General features: G+C 33.4%; 5 protein-coding genes across 5 annotated transcripts in view; 3 read left to right on the top strand and 2 right to left on the bottom strand.

Moving 5' to 3' along the window:
• LOC125848021 (pectate lyase-like) overlaps positions 1-19,001 on the bottom strand; it is a 159,425-nt gene that overhangs the window by 110,152 nt on the left and 30,272 nt on the right. The window lies entirely within an intron of this gene.
• On the top strand, positions 1,091-5,690 carry LOC125848010 (probable prolyl 4-hydroxylase 6). Its single transcript, XM_049527781.1, has 8 exons — positions 1,091-1,311; positions 1,406-1,492; positions 1,594-1,651; positions 1,843-1,947; positions 3,886-3,943; positions 4,060-4,235; positions 4,329-4,389; positions 5,200-5,690. The coding sequence occupies exons 1-8, from the start codon at positions 1,196-1,198 to the stop codon at positions 5,490-5,492; spliced, it is 954 nt and encodes a 317-aa protein (XP_049383738.1). The 5' UTR covers positions 1,091-1,195; the 3' UTR covers positions 5,493-5,690.
• Positions 7,195-11,115, top strand: LOC125848008 (uncharacterized). Its single transcript, XM_049527780.1, has 10 exons — positions 7,195-7,492; positions 7,572-7,666; positions 7,853-7,948; positions 8,277-8,381; positions 8,481-8,585; positions 8,789-8,927; positions 10,027-10,142; positions 10,242-10,298; positions 10,564-10,805; positions 10,903-11,115. Exons 1-9 carry the CDS (start codon positions 7,330-7,332, stop codon positions 10,702-10,704), a joined length of 1,017 nt encoding a protein of 338 aa, XP_049383737.1. The 5' UTR covers positions 7,195-7,329; the 3' UTR covers positions 10,705-10,805; positions 10,903-11,115.
• LOC125848019 (CLAVATA3/ESR (CLE)-related protein 25) lies at positions 12,289-13,640 on the top strand. The gene is made up of 2 exons (XM_049527793.1): positions 12,289-12,930; positions 13,265-13,640. The coding sequence occupies exons 1-2, from the start codon at positions 12,683-12,685 to the stop codon at positions 13,302-13,304; spliced, it is 288 nt and encodes a 95-aa protein (XP_049383750.1). The 5' UTR covers positions 12,289-12,682; the 3' UTR covers positions 13,305-13,640.
• LOC125848001 (inactive LRR receptor-like serine/threonine-protein kinase BIR2) lies at positions 13,764-16,226 on the bottom strand. The gene has a single exon (XM_049527775.1). The coding sequence runs from the start codon at positions 15,966-15,968 to the stop codon at positions 14,130-14,132; it is 1,839 nt and encodes a 612-aa protein (XP_049383732.1). The 5' UTR covers positions 15,969-16,226; the 3' UTR covers positions 13,764-14,129.

The raw sequence follows: 19,001 nt of genomic DNA, 5'->3' as shown, positions 1-19,001 counted from the left end.
GTTTTCCATTTTGTCACATATTATTATCTTAAGTTAAAAACAATTTTTAGGGTTTGTTTTTTATTCCATCCGTCTCATATTATAAAAAATATTTATTCCAAATTATTTATTTTTAAAATTGAAATTAATTCTCTTTGAAGTATAAGTATTGTAAAGTTTTGAAAAAGTTCTTCCGTTATTAATTCTGATATTAATAGACTAGACATATAGATAGAGTGTATTCAAATGAATAAAGAGTAAATTAGTAAAAGTATCCCTTTCATTTATGAATTTGTTAGAGACAAGCAAAGAAAAAAAAATAGACAAGTAAGGAGGGAGTAATTTGCACAAAAAATATAATTTGAGTCACTTTATTTGGAATTGAAGAAAAAGTTATATTTGGTTATAGTTTGGTAAATAATATTTTGTTGTTTAAATGTATATATATTTTTAAAATGAAATATGACTTAAAAATAAATATAATTTAAATTAGACAATATATACATATTTTATTAGGATAAATTTGAAAAGAAAATTATAGTAAGAAAATAAAAATAGAATTTGGGGTATTTACTTCAAATTTTTATGACTAGGCATTAATTTTTAAATAAAATGAATTTTTTTTCCAACCAAACTAAAATGGTTATAAATTTTTTTTTCCTTAGATCAGAACTAAATGCTAAGGCAGAGACGAAAATGGTTATCTTTTTTCCTTGTATTTTACTCTCAAAGTAATACTCTAATTAGCCTATTAAAAGCAAGTAGTTGGGCAGAACGTTCCGGAAAGAAGACCTTTGACTAGCGGTTGTGATGAAGTAATAAACACTCTTTCATCTTTAATCAGATGTCTTGATTTAAATTATGTGAGTATGTAATCATCTTTGTTAAAAATCGTTTTATCCTCAATATAAAATTTTCTAACACAAATTTGAATCTAAACGAGCTCCAAAACAAATATCAGACACCAAATTTAAAAAAAAAACATCTTTGACTTGCAACCACGGAAATAAAATTCAATGGCGCACTGCCGAACCTTTGAAAATAACGCATCTGTTAACTTAGACCAGGGATCTGCTACTGCTTTTTTTTTTCTTCTTTCATTTTCCATGATCCGAGTTCTGATAAAAAAGAAGTATATAAATAAGTAAAGAAGCGAAACCCTTGAGCACGAAGAAATATTAAACCCAAAAACACGAACATCATTCGTAACTTCCCAATGGACCGTCAACTTTCTCTTCTCTTTCTGTTTTTTCTCTGTTTACTTTCCATTTTCCCTGATCTCTCTAGTTCTACACCTCTTCGGGTCTCCGGTGGGCATGGCGATAGAAAAACGTATGAATTCCGTTTCTATTTCTATGTTTTTCGTTGATTTTTTTGGCTTAAAATGTACGTTATTTGTATTAAGCATTTGTGCTTTTATTTTCAGAAAATTGTCGGTGCTGAAATTGGTAACTGGTGGATCGTCTTCTACAATTGATCCGACTCGGGTGACGCAAATCTCCTGGCGACCGAGGTTTTTCTATCTCCTTTTTTGGTCTATTTGTTTGTGTAAATGCATTTTGCGTATGTCTAATTGATATTCAAGTGACTCTGATAATGAAATGAATTATGCAGGGCTTTCGTCTATAGGAATTTTTTGACCGATGAGGAATGTGATCATCTCGTTACTCTGGTTAGCTTTTTCCCTTTATTTCTGTAGTACAATAAGAAATGCATGATTGTTGCTCTTTCCGATGATGTCTTAATCTTAGCTAGTTGATATTATCTAATTTGCTGGTGCTGAAGGATCTCTCTTTTGCTTAGCAGTTAACCTAAAAAGCTCACTTGATGTTGTTTATGTTCTATCGAAATTTGAATGAGTAGGCTAAAGATAAGCTGGAGAAGTCTATGGTGGCTGATAATGAGTCAGGAAAGAGCATAGAGAGTGAAGTTCGGACAAGCTCCGGCATGTTTCTTAGCAAGGGCCAGGTTCACAAAATCCTACCTTCTCTGTGATTTCAAATGTTTGATGGTTTTCTTCTCTTTTTTTGATGTATCAATCTGGATGTGCTCTGTCATCTTCCTTGTGACAGTTAAATATTATATTGTGATGCCTTTGGTATTAAGTATTTTGTTTTCTAGTTACTTCCATTTCTGTTTTTACTATGAGAATTTGTCATTTAGAAACAGTGGCATCACATCTTATTTCATATTTATGAAACCATTTGTATGTGAAAGAACTAGGCATCACCAAAGGTTGTGTGTGATATATATGATCCCTCCACCTTAAATAGAGGTCTCGGGTTTGATCCTTGAAGATTGAAAAATTCTAATAGGGAGTGCTTCCCTCCTTAATGGCCCGCGCCTGTGCGAATCTGTATTAGTTTGGGGTCTGAAGCAGGTACTGACACCTGTAAGAAACCAAAATAAAAAAGAAATAGATTGACAGATCTCATAAAGAAGCATCTTCAATTGGTTGTGAAACTAATCATTGGTTACACTGGATAACTGGATTTAAATCTTCTGAATCTTTAGCATTGGAGCCTTTTCTAACAATCAATTTAATACGAAATTAGTGTTTAAACTTCTTAATAACCTTAGAGGACCATCTTTTCAAAAAAAAATAACCTTAGCAGACCATCTTTTGTTAATATTTCCTGTGAAGGGTCTAGCGTCGTGGTATTGTGGAATTTTGCCTATTTGGCCCAATTAACATTTTGATAGTGGCCGGATATGATCTACTTTCCCTCATCAAGATCATACTTCCAATTTAGCTATTGCTTAGATAGAAGAGACTAGTGGTAATTTAATCTTTGTTATCGGATGATAATGGACTGATTATCAACATATGATTGATTACCATATTCCAAGGAATTTGTGTCAAAGCTCTGCCCCTGTACTTATCTCTATGTCACTGCTTATGGCCAGATTTGAGGCTTGTTGCTTAATTTGTCTTACTAGTCAATTGGTCCCCTGTCAGATTCAGTTTATTGTCAGGATTCTCATTTTTGAATACCAGGTCTGCAAGTAAAAAGTTATTTTGATCTTTCTTTTTGCAAATGTCAAAGTAGTCCAGCTATGGGTTTTGTGATTACCGGATTCTCTGAGGAACTCCTTACAGTGAACACTGATGTATGCTTTAAGAGCATGTGGTGTTACCTAGTTGAAATAAAGTAACGAGCTTGCCAAACTGTCCCTGTCTAGTTAAAGTTTAATCCTGTTAGAGAAGACTTATAACTGGAAAATATAAATGAAGTTTATATGCAGAAAATTGTACCTTTCTAGGTATTTCAGGTTCTTCTTAAATACTAATGGCACGTCTGAAGATTATTTAAGGATTCAGCTTTGGGATAGTGTCAATACAAACAGTACACCAAGTATGATGCTGCAAGATAATTAGAACTCGGACAACTGTTACATGATGAGAACTTAGAACATACTTTGATATGTACTTTTAGAGTTTCTACTAGTTCATATGCATTCTGTGTGAAATTGGTAGCATCATTGATCATGTACCATTGAGTGAATCAAGCATAACGTGAACCCTCAGTGATCTATACTCTAGTATTGGAAACCTCTCTTGAGCATTATGCTGTTGACATTTAATGGTTTTAGAAACCCTTAGAGATGGCTTGTCATTTTACATCCCCTTCAGGTTGAGTCAATGACTTCCTTCGGATTATATTTTCTCACTGAAGTTTTCCTGCTTATTTCTTCAGCTGGGCATACTTGTAATTTCATGTCCTCATATGGACTTATATGGAAGTTCAACTATCTCTGTCTCGAATGGAAATTGAATTCTTGAATCTCTATCTATGCCGCTTTACTTCTCCACTTCAAAAACTTTTCCCTAGTGGATTCATATTAGTCTATGCAATTTTTGCTGAAAGAGACCACTGACATTTGTTTTGTTTTTCTTTTTATAAGGATGAAGTAGTGGCTAATGTGGAGGCTAGGATAGCTGCCTGGACATTCCTTCCTAAAGGTACTACAGTGCTTTAATGATGTTAAGTGGCTTTCATCTCACTGTCTCATGTGTCTGTAATGCATATGTGTATATATCCGTAAGCGATATTCTTAATTTATTAACTTGGTATACAGAGAATGGGGAATCTATTCAAATACTGCATTATGAACATGGCCAAAAGTATGAGCCACATTATGATTATTTCCACGACAAGGTCAATCAAGAGCTAGGTGGTCATCGGGTGGCTACTGTTCTTATGTATTTGTCAGATGTAGAGAAGGGCGGGGAAACCATTTTTCCTAATTCAGAGGTAACCAGTAATTGTATGATTAATCCTTTTCTGTTATGCCGGCGATTATGATGCAGTATTTTCTTTTTTTCCTCACTAACGGGAAACCTGCAGGCAAAAAAATCTCAGCCAAAGGGTGATGACTGGTCAGATTGTGCTAAAAATGGATATGCAGGTATGTGTCACACGATGAATAGTTTGAGTATGGCATCTATATTTATGAAGGTCCCATCAGTATTCATGTATTATCCATTGTTTTGAAAGTGCATATATATGGATTCATGATGAGGCATAGTAGGGAAGAAGATAAAGGAGTTGCTCTTGCAAATTCTCTGTAATGGAGCATTTGCTTGTGCTTAAAATGCAAATAACATGTTCCTTTTTAAACATGTCCCTTTTTCTTCATGTCCATCAGTTCATGGAAATGTCTTGTAGTATGGTTATGGTAAAATCTCCACAATTGTGCAAACGACTTAATAATGTGCTTTTTTTGCATGGGATCCTATTGGTCGATGGATTTTATTAGCTGCATGAGTCCTTTCTTTCCTCTGTCTGACTGGACTGCATAGTCATTACTGTGTGGTTCAACATTCAGTATCTTTTTTCATATTCTCTTGATTCTCCTTGTTTTAATGGAAAGCAACGTAATTGCTGTGGTATGCCATTTTGATTGTGCTTCACGTTGGCTAGGTGTAGAGAGCAATCTCAGTAGTTATCCATTTCACCATCAGTTTACCAGAGTCTTCCTGTCATCCCCCTTCGATATAGTGAAAGGAATCTGAAGGACTTTTATAGAAGATGGAGGAATCAGTACAAAACACGTCATCCTGTTTCATAGGCCACCATAAGATGCTTAAAGGGAAAAAAAATGTTGTTAACACAGTAGAACTGAAATAAAGCTTGTCATTATAACAACAAATAAAACCACTGAAATAAATCTTGTAATTAACTTCTCAATTTCGATATGTTCATGCCTTATTTGCAGTGAAACCTAGGAAGGGTGATGCATTATTGTTTTTCAGTCTTCATCTCAATGCAACAACTGATCCTCTAAGCTTGCATGGAAGCTGCCCTGTTATCGAAGGTGAGAAGTGGTCTGCTACTAAATGGATTCATGTGAGGTCCTTTGAGACTCTATTTAATAATGAATGCCAAGATCAAAACCCAAACTGCTCCCAGTGGGCTGTTAATGGTGAATGTGAAAAAAATCCTCTATACATGGTGGGTTCTGGAAATTCTATAGGTCATTGTAGGAAGAGCTGTAAGGTTTGCTCCTGACAGGAATATGTAGACAAAATTTTCTATTACATATAAATACAACTAGTTGAGCAAGTGTATCCACATTCTTTGTATATCCTGATTTGTACATTAAGTACCCTCTTAGACAGTTTAGAGTAAGGAGATCTTTTCGAAACATGGTGGATTGATGAACTGATTACTTTTGTAGTAGCACTGAGTAGATCAAAGTTTTGATATTACCCTCAAATTTGCCTGCCCTGTTTTTTCTGTCTATGATTGTACTAGGCAGGCACCCAAGGGTTTGGCCTCCTAATGGTTAATAATGTGGAAGGAGAATTATGAGGTTCAAAGTCTAAATGAAATTAAAAAAAATCACTCATCTATCTGAGTTATTGGTTACCAGAGTTATCTGGTAAATATGCTGGTGAGTGGTGAGAGTTCAAAAATCTTCATTTTAACAAAAAAATCGTATTTAATTAAATAGTGTCACATCAATTGAAATGGAAGAAGCTGTAGTAGAAAGAGAAAGAAAAAGAAAAAAAAAACAAAAAAAAGAGAAGGTCCAAAACTCCTCTAAAAATACTAATATCTTCAGGCCAAGGGAATTCAAGTGCACAAAAGGATTAGTCAAGAAGTGACCAAACTTATAACTAGTCAATACTCTACCATTTTTTGTCCACAAGGGGTAGGCCATCGAAATTATATTTCAATCAATAAATATATTGGAATTGGTTTTATGATTTTTAGGAAGGCATGTTATTTTATGTAAACTTTATCTCAGATTCTCTTTTATCAAGAAATGAGAAAACTTCAACATCAGTAGTGGTCATTTGTCATTACTCATGAATCGTAAGTTGCTAGTTAATTTGTAATATTGAGGATATTTGTATAAATGTATAAGTTGGGGAAATTAACTTATAAGTATTTTTTAAACACATGTGGTTATAAGTTAAAATCAACAAAAAATAAAAAGTAATTTTATCCTATAAGCACCTTTGAATTTTGATGTAACTAATGTTTTTAATATTCATTTTTTTTTAATCGTGAAATGATCTTCCCAAAACAAAACTCCTAAAAAAAATTTTGAAAAATTTCATCATTCAAACTTTTTCATGTAACTACATTTTGATAAATTTAAGGATAATTAAATTATTTTAATATAAATAAATAAAAACTATCAACACTTTTTTCCCAAGCTTATTACAAGTCCACCTCTATTAAAAAAAACATATACTACCTTGATTCAAATTTACTTGTCAAATTTTAATTTGACACAGCTATTAAAAAAAATTAATATGATGAGTTTATCATTTTAGTTCTATTAATTGATATGATCTCAAATATATTTACTCACTGAGTTTATCATTTTATTTCTATTAATTGATAGGATCTCAAATATATTTACTCAATACAAAAAAATTATCCTTTCTTGATCTATCAAAAATGACAAGTAAAAATAGAAATCAAATTAAGAAAAATTTGACAAGTAAATCAGGACGGTGAGAGTAATTGTTTACTCCAATATTTTATCACTTATCAGCTACCAAAAACATGCTTTTTATTTTGAAAAAAAAGTTACAATTTGACTAGCAACTCAGGTTCATGAGATAATTATTTTTTTAAAAAGTTTGCTTAGATAGTAATTGTGAATTTGAGTGGTTATGAGAGCAAAAGTGGGCGTGGAGTAAAAATAAAAATAGAAATAAAAATATCTTCATGATTAAAAAAAAAGAAGAAGAATAAAAAGAGAACAATCTTAGCTCATATAATTCCCCAGTTTTCCACTCTATCTAAACAGTGTCTCCTCAATTTTAAAACGAATAAAGCTTAAAATCACTTCAACCAAATTTTGCTTAGTGCAATTGGGGTTACACTAATGGCGGTTCAATCATCACACACTGCATTTTCTTTTCTCTCACCTCTTCGGTCTCACTCAATCGTCCCGGAGCCCAGTTTGCTTAGCTTCAAGCCTTCTCTCGTCGGATATCCTTTCACACCAACCAATCATCGCCGACCGTTCATTATCACAGTCTCTTCCAGTAAGTTGTTTCGCTTCCTCTATCTTCTTTGCGAAATTCAATGTTTTTGTTGTTAATCTAACAGAAAATATACTGTCAGAATCCAAAAATGAACTCTCAGTTGATCAGAAAAGGCAGTTACTTGAACAATACGGGCTAAATCCGGATGAGTTCTTATCTGAACCATCTCCAAAGGTACGTCGTTCTCTCTTTTACCCTCTATGAAAAAAATAATATTTATTTCATTTTTAAAAAAAATAAAAATGGGAACTGAATAGACGTTAATGTAGATGTTTCTTACAGATGACCTTAACTATATTGAAGAAATTGAGTTATATTGATTAATTGATATTAACAGTGGTGTTTTCATTGGAGTTATAGACAAAGAAGAGAAGAGAACAATCCAAGAGCGGAACCGGAAAACAGGTCCAAGTAGAAGAACCTAAGCCTCCACGGGAGACACATAAATTGCTTCAGGTTTGCATTTCAATGACATGTTAACTGAATCTGTGGCTGCTAATGGAGAATTCCCTTCTTTTTTTTCACTGCTATGATCCATTTGTTGATAATTCAAGCATATTAAGATTCCACTGTGAACTGATACTTAATCCAAGTATTGTATGGACTTGATACCATAAAATTTTGCACGTCTACACCTACCAAACTAGGTAGGCTAGTCATATAGCTTACTAAGCAAAAGTTCATAATTCATTTTCCAAGTACACATGTCATGTGATGATGCAGTTGTTGTCAGACAAGCAAGCAGTTGTGATATCTTTGCTATTACAAGGACTTTTTTGTTCAGGTTGTTGGGGGGACGGCTCGAAGGAAGAAATTGCTCTCACCAAAGAGCATGGATGTGCGTCCCATGATGGAAGTTGTAAAAGCTGCTGCATTTGGTATTTTGCAAGTGAGATTCTTATTAGCCATTAAGAGCAGTTTGTCTTTCATGTAATGCAAGATACACTGTTTTAATGTTGTTAAATAAAAATTGTTTTCTGCTGTCTAGGCAGCCGGTGGTTGCCCTGCATCTTTGAGGCCTGGCCGTTGGTTGGACCTATATAGTGGGACAGGATCAGTTGGTATAGAAGCCATCAGCCGAGGGTGTTCTGAGGTTAGCATTAAATTTGTAACAGCCCTTTCTGGAACATATGCTAAATTTTATTTACTTATTGCTTAGTGATACTTTTATTGTCTCTGTATGATTTTAATTTTTAAGTTAGCTGTTGATATGTGGAGCTTTATATTTTTCAGTTTTTCTATGTCATTTTGCTCTCATAGCATTTGTGTTTCATGTTTCTGTTTGCAAACTCCTAGGTGCATTTTGTTGAGATGGACCCTTGGGTTGTCTCAGATGTTCTCCGGCCTAATTTAGAATGGACTGGTTTCCTTGATGCGTCTGTCATACATACTGTCCGTGTTGAAAGCTTCTTGGAGCGTGCAGAACATTTTCTTGGTAAGAGTTTCTCTTCCTGATGTTGCCCCACAAGCGAAGTAAGTTAGGGAGTTAATAGTATCATGAATCAGTAATTCTGATTTAACGCCCAATAGGAGATATCTCTCTCTCTTAAAAGGTTCATTAAATATTTTATCTGATGTTTTCTTTTACAACTCTGTACAAAAATAAAAGGTTATTACTCACTCCGAGATGTATAAAAACAAGGTTCATTACTTGCCCTGGAAATATAAAAAAACAAGGTTTGTTTGCCAAGGAAACAGAAAATGAAATGCCTTGAACATTTTTACTGAAGTAAAATTCTTAAAAACCATAGGCTATCCTGATACCTTTATATCACTTGTGGTATCTCTTTTCTCAAACTGATACCTTTTTCACTATCATTGCATAAGTCAATCAAGGTGCAGGTTGGAGGTAAGCCTTTCTTTCTTGATGCCTAATATGGTGCTGACAGTAGACTGCCTCTAACTGTTAACATTAATGAGGTTCCTTATCCCATTGATGAAACATATTTCGAAGGCATGCTGTTTTGCAAATATGGACTGCCTTATAGATTTAGATCTTTTTAAGTCAAACAATCGGCAAAGGTAGTTTTGATCTGCATACTGCAATAGTCATTTGTCAGTAATGTTGCACATGGAGGTCTCTAAATGAAACTTAACCAGACATCTAACATTTATCACCTGCAGTTGGTATTGGTAATTTCCTGGTAGAAGAGAGTGATAAGAGAGGTTTAGATTTGGGGATGGGTTATTACAGATATGGTTGGTGCTAACTTATAACATGCTTGGCGCCAGACCAGCTCAACCGACTTTCTGGAGGTTCCCTAGATATTGTTGTTGATTGTGGCAAGTCAATCCTTTATATCTAACTTCACCAATCCTGTACTTCTGGAAAATTTGCAAGCCGTATAGTTTCTCTTCTCTTCTTCACTTGCGTGATTTCTTTTGCTATTTCGTTTGGCAGTCTTGAAGAACTAAACAGATAGTTACAACTTTGAGGGATGGTGTGTTCCAAAAACAAAGATCTAACCATGAAAATTGTTTGCTGCTCTTTTACTGAAATATAACAATCTAGGATTTATATTTATTTTTTTCAGGTGAAGATGGGAGCTTTGATTATATTAGTGTTACACCACCATATGCTGTTGTTGATTACAGTATATTAATGGATCAAATTTCAAAATCATCAATAGTGGGAGAGAATACATTTATAGTAAGTGCTTCAGTATATTGTGCTTTGTAAGTCCATTGTGTTCCTTTCTGCCCATAAATTTCTTTTGTGGTAATTGTCAGCATATTTTTGTGTATTCAGCTGGTGGAGTACCCTTTCAGAACTGACATGCTGGATTCGTGCGGTTGCCTTGTTAAGGTATTGAGCAGTTCATTTTCTCAGTATTAAGAACAGCACTATCCCCTTCTGATGCTCGAGTGCATGTGCTAGGACATTTTATTTTTGGATGTCATCATTTGAAATATTGTTGATTGCTTTCTCCATTCTGTCTTTAGTAGATGTGTTTGGGTGGTGTTTTCTCTTCAACAGAAACTAAAATGTTTTGAAGAGCTAGCTGGATGTATGGTTCAATCATACATCTACACAAGAACTAATTCTCTTTCTATTGTTACTAAAAATACAGATATCTGATCGGCGGTTTGGTCGAACGCATTTGGCAATATATGGACCAAAGTGGGCACTGAAGAAGAAATATGTAGAGAAGACAAAGAGAAAGCAGGAAAAGCTGGATTTGCTTAGGGAAGTGGAGATTTCGGCATCGTAAATTTAGCTAATGAGGATCGCATAACACATCTTATAGTCAAGAGAGGGTGTAAAATGTTGTCAGACAGTTGATTGCCCCAGTTCTCACCATTTACTTACATGGTAATTTTGCTTTAGCGCGCTCCTTTGTCCTGATATATCATTTAATAGTCTCACCTGGAATATCTTATGATTAATCTGATGGATCTTTAACCTGCAGGTCAATTTCTTCTTGGAGGAATTCTGCATCACCTAGCTCCCCCATTTGTATGCCGTACTTGACTCATTCATAATGCACATCCATCCGTAAGAAGGCATCACTGAGTTTTCTGCAGGATTTTGCTAGTAAATGTAGATATATATTAGTCTTACCTATTTTACACCTAATGGATTTCTAAGGTGACATTTATATGCCATACCTTGCTTATCCTTGCCTTGGTTGGCATGCCTTGCATTATTATGCAAATGGAGAATGCCGAAGAAATTTTATTTTCAAATTTCAAAGTGTTGATCTGATCCCCGTGAATTTCGTCCAGCATTCTCTTTTCAACATCAAATCGAAGTTGTATATGGAAAAATTGGTGTATTTTTCGAATTTTTGAATTAAAAAGCTGGATAAGGAGCATGATTTCTTTTGTAAAGATAGGTCAAGAAAGATGGAAACGGACCACGTTAATTAGTACCTTGAGTTATATCAGAGGTAGCTTCTTTGCCCTATACCTCTAAACTGAAGAGTAAAGTATGTCAGTATATGAGCTTCTAATAATTGGGAGGATTCAGTATTATTTCTCTTATCTGATGGAGCAGATAAGTGTGATCAAAATGCTTTGCTATTGAATGTGGGTGTCTTTAGTCTGATAAGCTCAACATTATTTCAAACTTTGGATGATCGATGTCATCTTATTTCAAAATTTGGTTGGTATAAGTGAAGGGTTAAACTAGTGTGCCAAACTTTGTGTGCAATCATTCCATCTTTGATATTCTCATGTACACTTTTATATTTCAGAATTTCTTTTTTCTTAAAAGCTTTATATTCGATAGGGACCATACACTTCTGGCCCTGACAGCGATTAGAACATATTGCTTAGCAGACTCAAGCATACGCTAATAATGTGCCTGTTCTATGGTTTTTTATATACTAACGGTTATATATAAGTTAAACTCTTTGGGTTAGATATTCTAATGAGTAAGGACTTGATAACGTGGTCAGAAGGTTTTAATTTATTTTGCCGGCACTTCTTTTCAGGAAATTTTCTTTACAGATTCTTCGGATGAAAATACAAGACGTCAAGTATATTCAAATTAATTCTGGAATAAAGAATAAAGTTCTCTTTGATTTGCTCTGACGGAGTTGCAATGATTTTGAATTTGATGGCTCCTTCTTGCGTCCAAATCACCTTTTCAATGCCAGCAATCATAAATGTCCAATTCTCAAAAACGAATACAGAATTTAAATTTGATGAGTTTAACCTGAATTTTCGTCAGTATTTAAACTTGATAGTTCGTCCTTTTAGTTCTTTGGAAAAAAAAAATACACATTTGAAATACGGATTAGAGTTGAATTTTGAATCACCAAAGAAGCAAAAAGTGGAAGCTGCTGACGGGATGGGTAACACAGAGAAAAAAAAGGTCCCCTTGGCTATGTTATACCTGCACTAACGAGGTAATAAATAATTGTACATCTTACTTTATTATAAACTGTTGTCAGCCTATCCCTACGCCTAATTCTCTTCACTTTTTACCCCACATCTTCAAATAACCTTTCCCTTTTGTTGCTTTTGGACATAACCACCTTTAACTTTTTCATGCTATATATTAATCTTATGGCAAATAAAAATCATCCATTTAAGAGCATCACAACAACAGAATTACATTTATACTGTTTGTAGTTTCTGTCTACATAGTACCAAAAGAAAATTTGGTGTTGGTGTGTTCCTCTGATCCACAAATGTGCATTGAAGATCAAACACAGGAGAATTTGAGATAGTAATACTGGAGTTATGGGTGGTGATGGTGCTCGCCGCAGCAGCAGTTTATTGATGGCTCTTCTTTTACTTAGTTTTCTATGTTTTGTTTCTGCTGAGATTTTAGTAAAGCCTGCAGCCAAAACAGTTACTGGAACGACAATCAATCAACATTTAGAGGCTGAGAGGATAATAGAAACAGAAAGGCATTCTCTTCAAAGGACCAATCTCAATTATGTCAGCAAAAGAAGAGTACCTAGTGAACCTGATCCAATACACAACAGGTATTTTCAATGCTTTAACATTCCACCCTGCAACATTCATAAGTAAGAAAAGCATACTTCTATGCTTACCCAACCATATCTATTTGCTTTCGGAAAGGGTCAAAAGTACTCATCTACTGTAACAAAATATAACATGAGATAATCTAAAACCTTACTAAAAAATGGATAGGTAAAATTGAACTTCTTTACCAAGATATTCTAATACGTAGAATCCATATAGTCCCCCAGCTGGAGCTTTGTTAAAGACAAGGATAACTTGCTAACAGACCTTTTCCCTTCATTTACTATTAGACTACAAGTTATTGTTTTGAAATATTACAAAATGACTTTTCAGGGAAGCAGGAGAGCACATGGAAACACGCATCCGAGCTTGAGCTTGAGCTTGAGGGAAAAAGTAAGAGGTTTGATAACTACTATTGCAAAGAGTTTCAACTGTCAACAAGAATTATTATTTTTTCCTACTTGGAAACTTTAATTGTGCATTATGTTTCTGAGATTGTAAAGAAGCAGATTAGAATCAAGTGAATGAAAATTTCAGCTGCCAAATCAAATTCAAGAGGGCACATAACTTTTAGAAAGCCCACTCAACTTCCATTTTAGTGAAAATTATTCCCATTCAGACACAAATTTTGCAAAAGGACCTACAATTACTGATCAACATCATCCAAAATTAATCAGAAGGGGTAAATACTAATAACTCTGCTTGATAGCATTCCAGTTAGATGAATAAATATCTGTGTGGAGGCAGATATTCTACCGAACCAATCTATCAGGGAAATCTAGTGTGATTTGATCTTACAAACCATAAATGACTGTAAGGGACATACTGAATATATCTCGACCCTAAAAAGGCCAATGCCCAGGTCAGTTATAAACAGCTAAATTAGTGGTATTACAGCTTTCAAATAAACTGTGACAGCTTTTGCTTACTGCCTTGTTTAATGCATAAGTATGAGCAAAGAGAAACATAAACCTAAGATACCAATAATATTAGCTATCTGTAACATAAATTTCGAGCAGAACACCTCAGAATGATTTGACACTTCACAGTACAATACAGCAATATCTGTGGTAGTACTTCACAGAACCATATGTATCGTGCCTGATTCCACTTGCACCTAAGAGAAGTGAAGAACGTACCATAATGCATTTGTGTTCACCAGATGTGAAACATCTCGTAATGCTTTCCCATTCATGTATCAAATGGGACTGCTGGTCTCTTGTTTGTTAAATAGTAAGGGAAATTCATCATAATGTTCAGAGAAACCATGTTTCTCAGCCATGCTCTTCAGTGCTTCATATACCTGATACATAGACCACCTCTCCTTGGCCCGAGAAATTAAACAATTGCAAGCAATTTTGAGGAACTTTACAATCTCTTCATCATGGCCCTTTCTACAAATATGCTTATCAATTGCATCTTTTATCCGACCAGAAACAGAGAGCTGATTTACCCAGTCCACCAAATTTCCCTTAAAACCTTCATCAGCAGCAGTGATTTCTAGAGGTCTTTGCCCAGTAGCCAACTCCAAAAGCACAACCCCAAAGCTGTAAGCATCCCCTTTCAGTGAAGCCACCATTGTGCTTGAGTACTCCGGAGCAACATAGCCAAATTCACCCAACTCCCCATTCACAAAACTAGTCTCTTTTGCATCTGGAGGTGTCACCAGCCTTGCCAACCCAAAATCCATTATTCTAGCATCAAAATCCTCATCAAGGAAAATAACGTTAGAACATATGTTTTGGTGCAATATTGGTGGTTGACAACCATGATGAAGCCAAGCAAGGCCCCTTGCAGCACCCAAGCCAATCCTAAACCTAGTAGGCCAATCCAACACACTTGCGCTCCCTTTCAATAATGAATACAAAGTACCATTTGACAGGTGCTTATAAACCAAAAGTTTTTCCTCCTCAACAACACAAAAGCCCAAAAGTGGTACCAAATTAGGATGCCTAACTTGTCCTAGTCCATTCATCTCCATTCGAAACAACTTCTCACTCAGCTTGCAAGCTTTAAGCCGTTTAATAGCAAGCGTAGAACCATCACGTAGAACAGCTCTAAATGTAGTCCCCGTCCTAGTCGAGTTTATCACACTCGACGTACTAAAATTGTTTGTGGCAGCCAACAAATCCGCCAACTTAACCTTCACAAGCGGTTTCTTAAACAATGTAACCTGAGTAAGCCTATGAGCCTTCAACTTATCCGCCCACCTTTCCGAGTCAACTCTCCCTAATCCATACCCCATCTTCCTCCTTGTCCCCGCCTTCGTAAAATACCAATACCAAGCCCCAAAACCCAACAACAGAGAAGCAGCAGCACCAAACACACCGGCAGCAATAATAATAGCTAAACTTTTCTTACTAAGCCTCCCACATTTCCCCAACGGACCACCACAAAGCCCATCATTTCCTCCAAAATCAAACGACTCAGCCGAATCAAAAGCTTCCGGAATCCTACCAGAAAGATCATTGTTTGCCACAGAAAATATTTTAAGCCTCCCCAAACTAGAAAACTGAGGTGGTATATTCCCAGAAAGCCTATTATCATTAAGCATCAATTTATTCAAATAGGAACAACTAACAAGATCAGACGGAATAGAACCGGTAAATTCATTGTTCGACAAATCAAGGGTTACCAAGTAAGGTAGCCAAGTACAAATATCAGAAGGAATTGAACCAGAAATCCGATTACCAGAAAGATCAAGATATTGCAAGCTTCGACAATACTTTAACGAATCTGGAACATTACCTCCAAGATTCATATCCCGAAGTTCAAGATTTATGAGACGATTTTCACGGTCATTCCAGCAAGAAGCACCAACAAATTTACATATAAACCCCACTGTAGAATTAGCAAAATTCCATGAATTCAAGTTCCCTTTTGGATCTGTTAAGGAGTTCTTGACTCCTTTTAAACACTTTATATCATCTTCAGCTACAGCACCAGCAACAGCAGTACAATGAAGAAGGGGTTGAAATACAAGAATCAATAAGATGAATACTATAAGGGGAAGATTGAAAAATCTGAAAAGTTTCATCTTTGAGCTTTAGGGAGTAGGGATGCATAGAAGGTGTTTGATGAATTGTTTACATGAGAAATATAAGTGTATGAAAAAAGCAAAAGAATAGAAGATGACATTTGACTTTGAATGATGAAGTGGAACCTTGGAATTATGGATTTAGAGAATTTGTAAAGTTTAATTTATTGTTAATCCTGTTAATGGAGTGGACTCCCTGAGTAAGCACCTAAAATATCTTATTTTTGTTGCTCCATCGGTTTTAATTTGTTTGACTGATTTTTTGAGTTTGAACAAGGTTTAAAAAATTAATTGAGGATCCATTTGGCCTTAAATATACTTGGGGAAACTTACAAAATATAATGAATGTTTGGCAATATAATTTGCCTCTTTTTGGCAAATATATTTGTTAAATATCTCAAGTTTTTAAATACTAGAAAAAAAAATAGTATTTGAGCCAAATTTTGATTTTTGGAAATTTTTAAAAAATTTAAAATTATCCCAAATTTTTATATTTTATAAAAAAAAAAAACACTCATTGTTTCTTAATTCTAACTAATATTTATCTAGTACATTAATAACTAATAATTATTCCTCTATACTATCTATACATAACGGTGCCAAAAAAGAACAATTTATTTTTTAATGAGTTTATAATTCATCTCGAATCAGTGACAAGTTTGAGTTTGCAATTAATGTATTGCTTTTGTCCATATTTGTTATTTCTTGTTCTTGATTATTATCAACTATGTTATAAGGTTATTTCTTAACGAAACATTTCATTATAAATGACAATACAACCTTAAAGGAATTTTAAATAATTTTTAGAACTTATGAGTATAAATCATATTTTATGAAATAGTCAAATATTTCTCCCAAAATTTATGGTCAAACGCATGGTAAAACTTCACCCAAAATAATGCCGAGAATATATAGAAATTTGGGGTCAAACGCTAACCGAATATTTTGAATCTTATAATTTAAAATTAAAGATAGATAATATGTTTTAAAATATTTTATGATTTTATGATTTCAATATGTTATACTATGAAAAAAGAAAAAATTAAAATTATCCAAAAAAAAATTCATAAACAAATGAAAACGGCAGAAGTTTTTGGTGTTGGGAATGAAATTTTAGTATGGAAGTACTGATAATTTGATTTGGAATTTTAAGTTAGTGAGTAAAATTCATTATAAAAATAAACTGTATTGTACGTTTTCCCTTATAATGCATTTGATTATAAATAATATTTCATTATATGCAAAATACCATTTGTTTTGTTTGTGTCTAATTATTTATGTTTGGCTCGGTAAACTCTTTAAGAAAAATATAAAATGATTTAAAAAATTATAAGTTATTTAAATATTGAAAAATGAATAGTACTTAAAATTAACGGTAAAATAGGTATAATGATAAATTATTTCTTGATTTTTAAAATTAAAAAAGTAAAATGTATATCTATTTTTAATGTAGTGAACGAATAAAAACGGAAGAAGAAAGTAGTAATTTAATCATCAGTATTTGAAATGCTGGTGTATATAAATATTTTAAATTGATTATGGTTTCACTCAATATCTTCAGTTTTTCACTCTTGACCTTGAGCCTAGATAAATTTTACGTCTAGGCACAATTATACCATATACTTCATATACCATATACTTCAGTTCAACTTTAATTTCAGTACTTTTTTTTCCAACCTTGATTGAATATTATCCAACGCTTATTAAATTTGTGTATATTGATGCAAATATTATACTATATTTTTTGTTATTTGGCATTCAATATTCACATTAAAACTCAATTAAAAAAAAGACACACACTATTTCTTTTTTTGCCAAATTCCTTTTTTCTCGTACAAAGAATTTAAGTGGAAGATTCATGTGAAGAATAAAATTATCTTTATTAAAACATTTGAAACAATCTTTTGTAACGTATATATTCATTGACTGTGAATTAATGTGATATGATTAGTCTTTATATATAATTATATTATCTGAGTAATAAAACGAATTCAATAATCGTGTAAACTATGTTTTTGATTCAATCCTTCCGCCTTAGGAACTCATCGAAAGCAACAGTACCTTGGTCAAAATTTTATAATTTTTCTGTTTAGGTCATAGTCATATCACATTTGATTGCCTAGAAAAGAATTGGCAAAAACTGAACTCTAAGTAATTAAAGTTAATAATTATTAATTTATATATTATTATAAAATTAAATTATTGAATATTTTTGTAATTTTACCTAACACTACGTTAGTGCGTTTTCATGTAGTAATCAAGAAAAGTTCCCTCTCAACAAATTCTGATATTTGACCAGATCCCACCGCTGTTTTTTTTATTTTATGTTTATGTTATTTTTTGTCAATAAAAATTACTAATTGGATGGTGCACTAACAAGTAATGATAATAATAATCCATTACTTTGCCCTTTACTATTTGTAAAAAACAAAAACAAAACAGTAGAATATAAATCTTACCTAACTACATTTAGATTCAGTGCTAGCTCCTGTTACACCACTTATTTGGTTAATCCCCACACAAACTGAAAATTTTAACACAACTCCATGTCTTGTTCTATTAATTTGTGTAGTGGGAGTGATAATGGGAATTACTCTATCATTAATTAGAATTTTCTTAGGGTCCGTTTTGAAAGCCACCAGGTAATTGAAATTGGTATAATTATTAGGGTAGTAATTACCAGCCTAGTAATTACACAGTCTAGTAATTATACTGACCTGTTTGGTTGCCACAGTGTAATTACGCTGTAATTACACATGCCCTGTTTGGATGCCACAGTGTAATTACACATGTTCTGTTTGGATGCACAATTACAAACATACAATTATAATAAATTTTAAAAATAAAAATTAATCATTTTAAATTTATACTAGACAAATAAGAAATTTTATAAATGACATTAAATTAAATATTTAAGATATATATTCTTTTTTGAAAATATATTAATTAATAAACATATTTACTGTAACTAATGTTATGAAAAAATAATTGATTTATATTTTTTCAAATTAATATATTTCAATTGAATTGATC

The sequence above is a fragment of the Solanum stenotomum genome, chromosome 12 (assembly GCF_019186545.1).
Source record: "Solanum stenotomum isolate F172 chromosome 12, ASM1918654v1, whole genome shotgun sequence".
Classification (NCBI taxonomy): Eukaryota; Viridiplantae; Streptophyta; class Magnoliopsida; order Solanales; family Solanaceae; genus Solanum; species Solanum stenotomum.
Note: the sequence above shows the minus strand (reverse complement) of the source record. Positions and strands in the feature narration are given on the sequence as shown.

Coding starts and splice junctions, on each gene's coding strand:
- LOC125848010 (XM_049527781.1), top strand. CDS start 1,196: ATGGACCGTCAACTTTCTCTTCTCTTTCTGTTTTTTCTCTGTTTACTT. Junction 1,493..1,593: donor CAAATCTCCTGGCGACCGAG/GTTTTTCTATCT, acceptor TGAATTATGCAG/GGCTTTCGTCTATAGGAATT. Junction 1,652..1,842: donor GTGATCATCTCGTTACTCTG/GTTAGCTTTTTC, acceptor TTGAATGAGTAG/GCTAAAGATAAGCTGGAGAA.
- LOC125848008 (XM_049527780.1), top strand. CDS start 7,330: ATGGCGGTTCAATCATCACACACTGCATTTTCTTTTCTCTCACCTCTT. Junction 8,586..8,788: donor TCAGCCGAGGGTGTTCTGAG/GTTAGCATTAAA, acceptor GCAAACTCCTAG/GTGCATTTTGTTGAGATGGA. Junction 8,928..10,026: donor GCGTGCAGAACATTTTCTTG/GTAAGAGTTTCT, acceptor TATTTTTTTCAG/GTGAAGATGGGAGCTTTGAT.
- LOC125848019 (XM_049527793.1), top strand. CDS start 12,683: ATGGGTGGTGATGGTGCTCGCCGCAGCAGCAGTTTATTGATGGCTCTT. Junction 12,931..13,264: donor CCTGATCCAATACACAACAG/GTATTTTCAATG, acceptor ATGACTTTTCAG/GGAAGCAGGAGAGCACATGG.
- LOC125848001 (XM_049527775.1), bottom strand. CDS start 15,968: ATGAAACTTTTCAGATTTTTCAATCTTCCCCTTATAGTATTCATCTTA.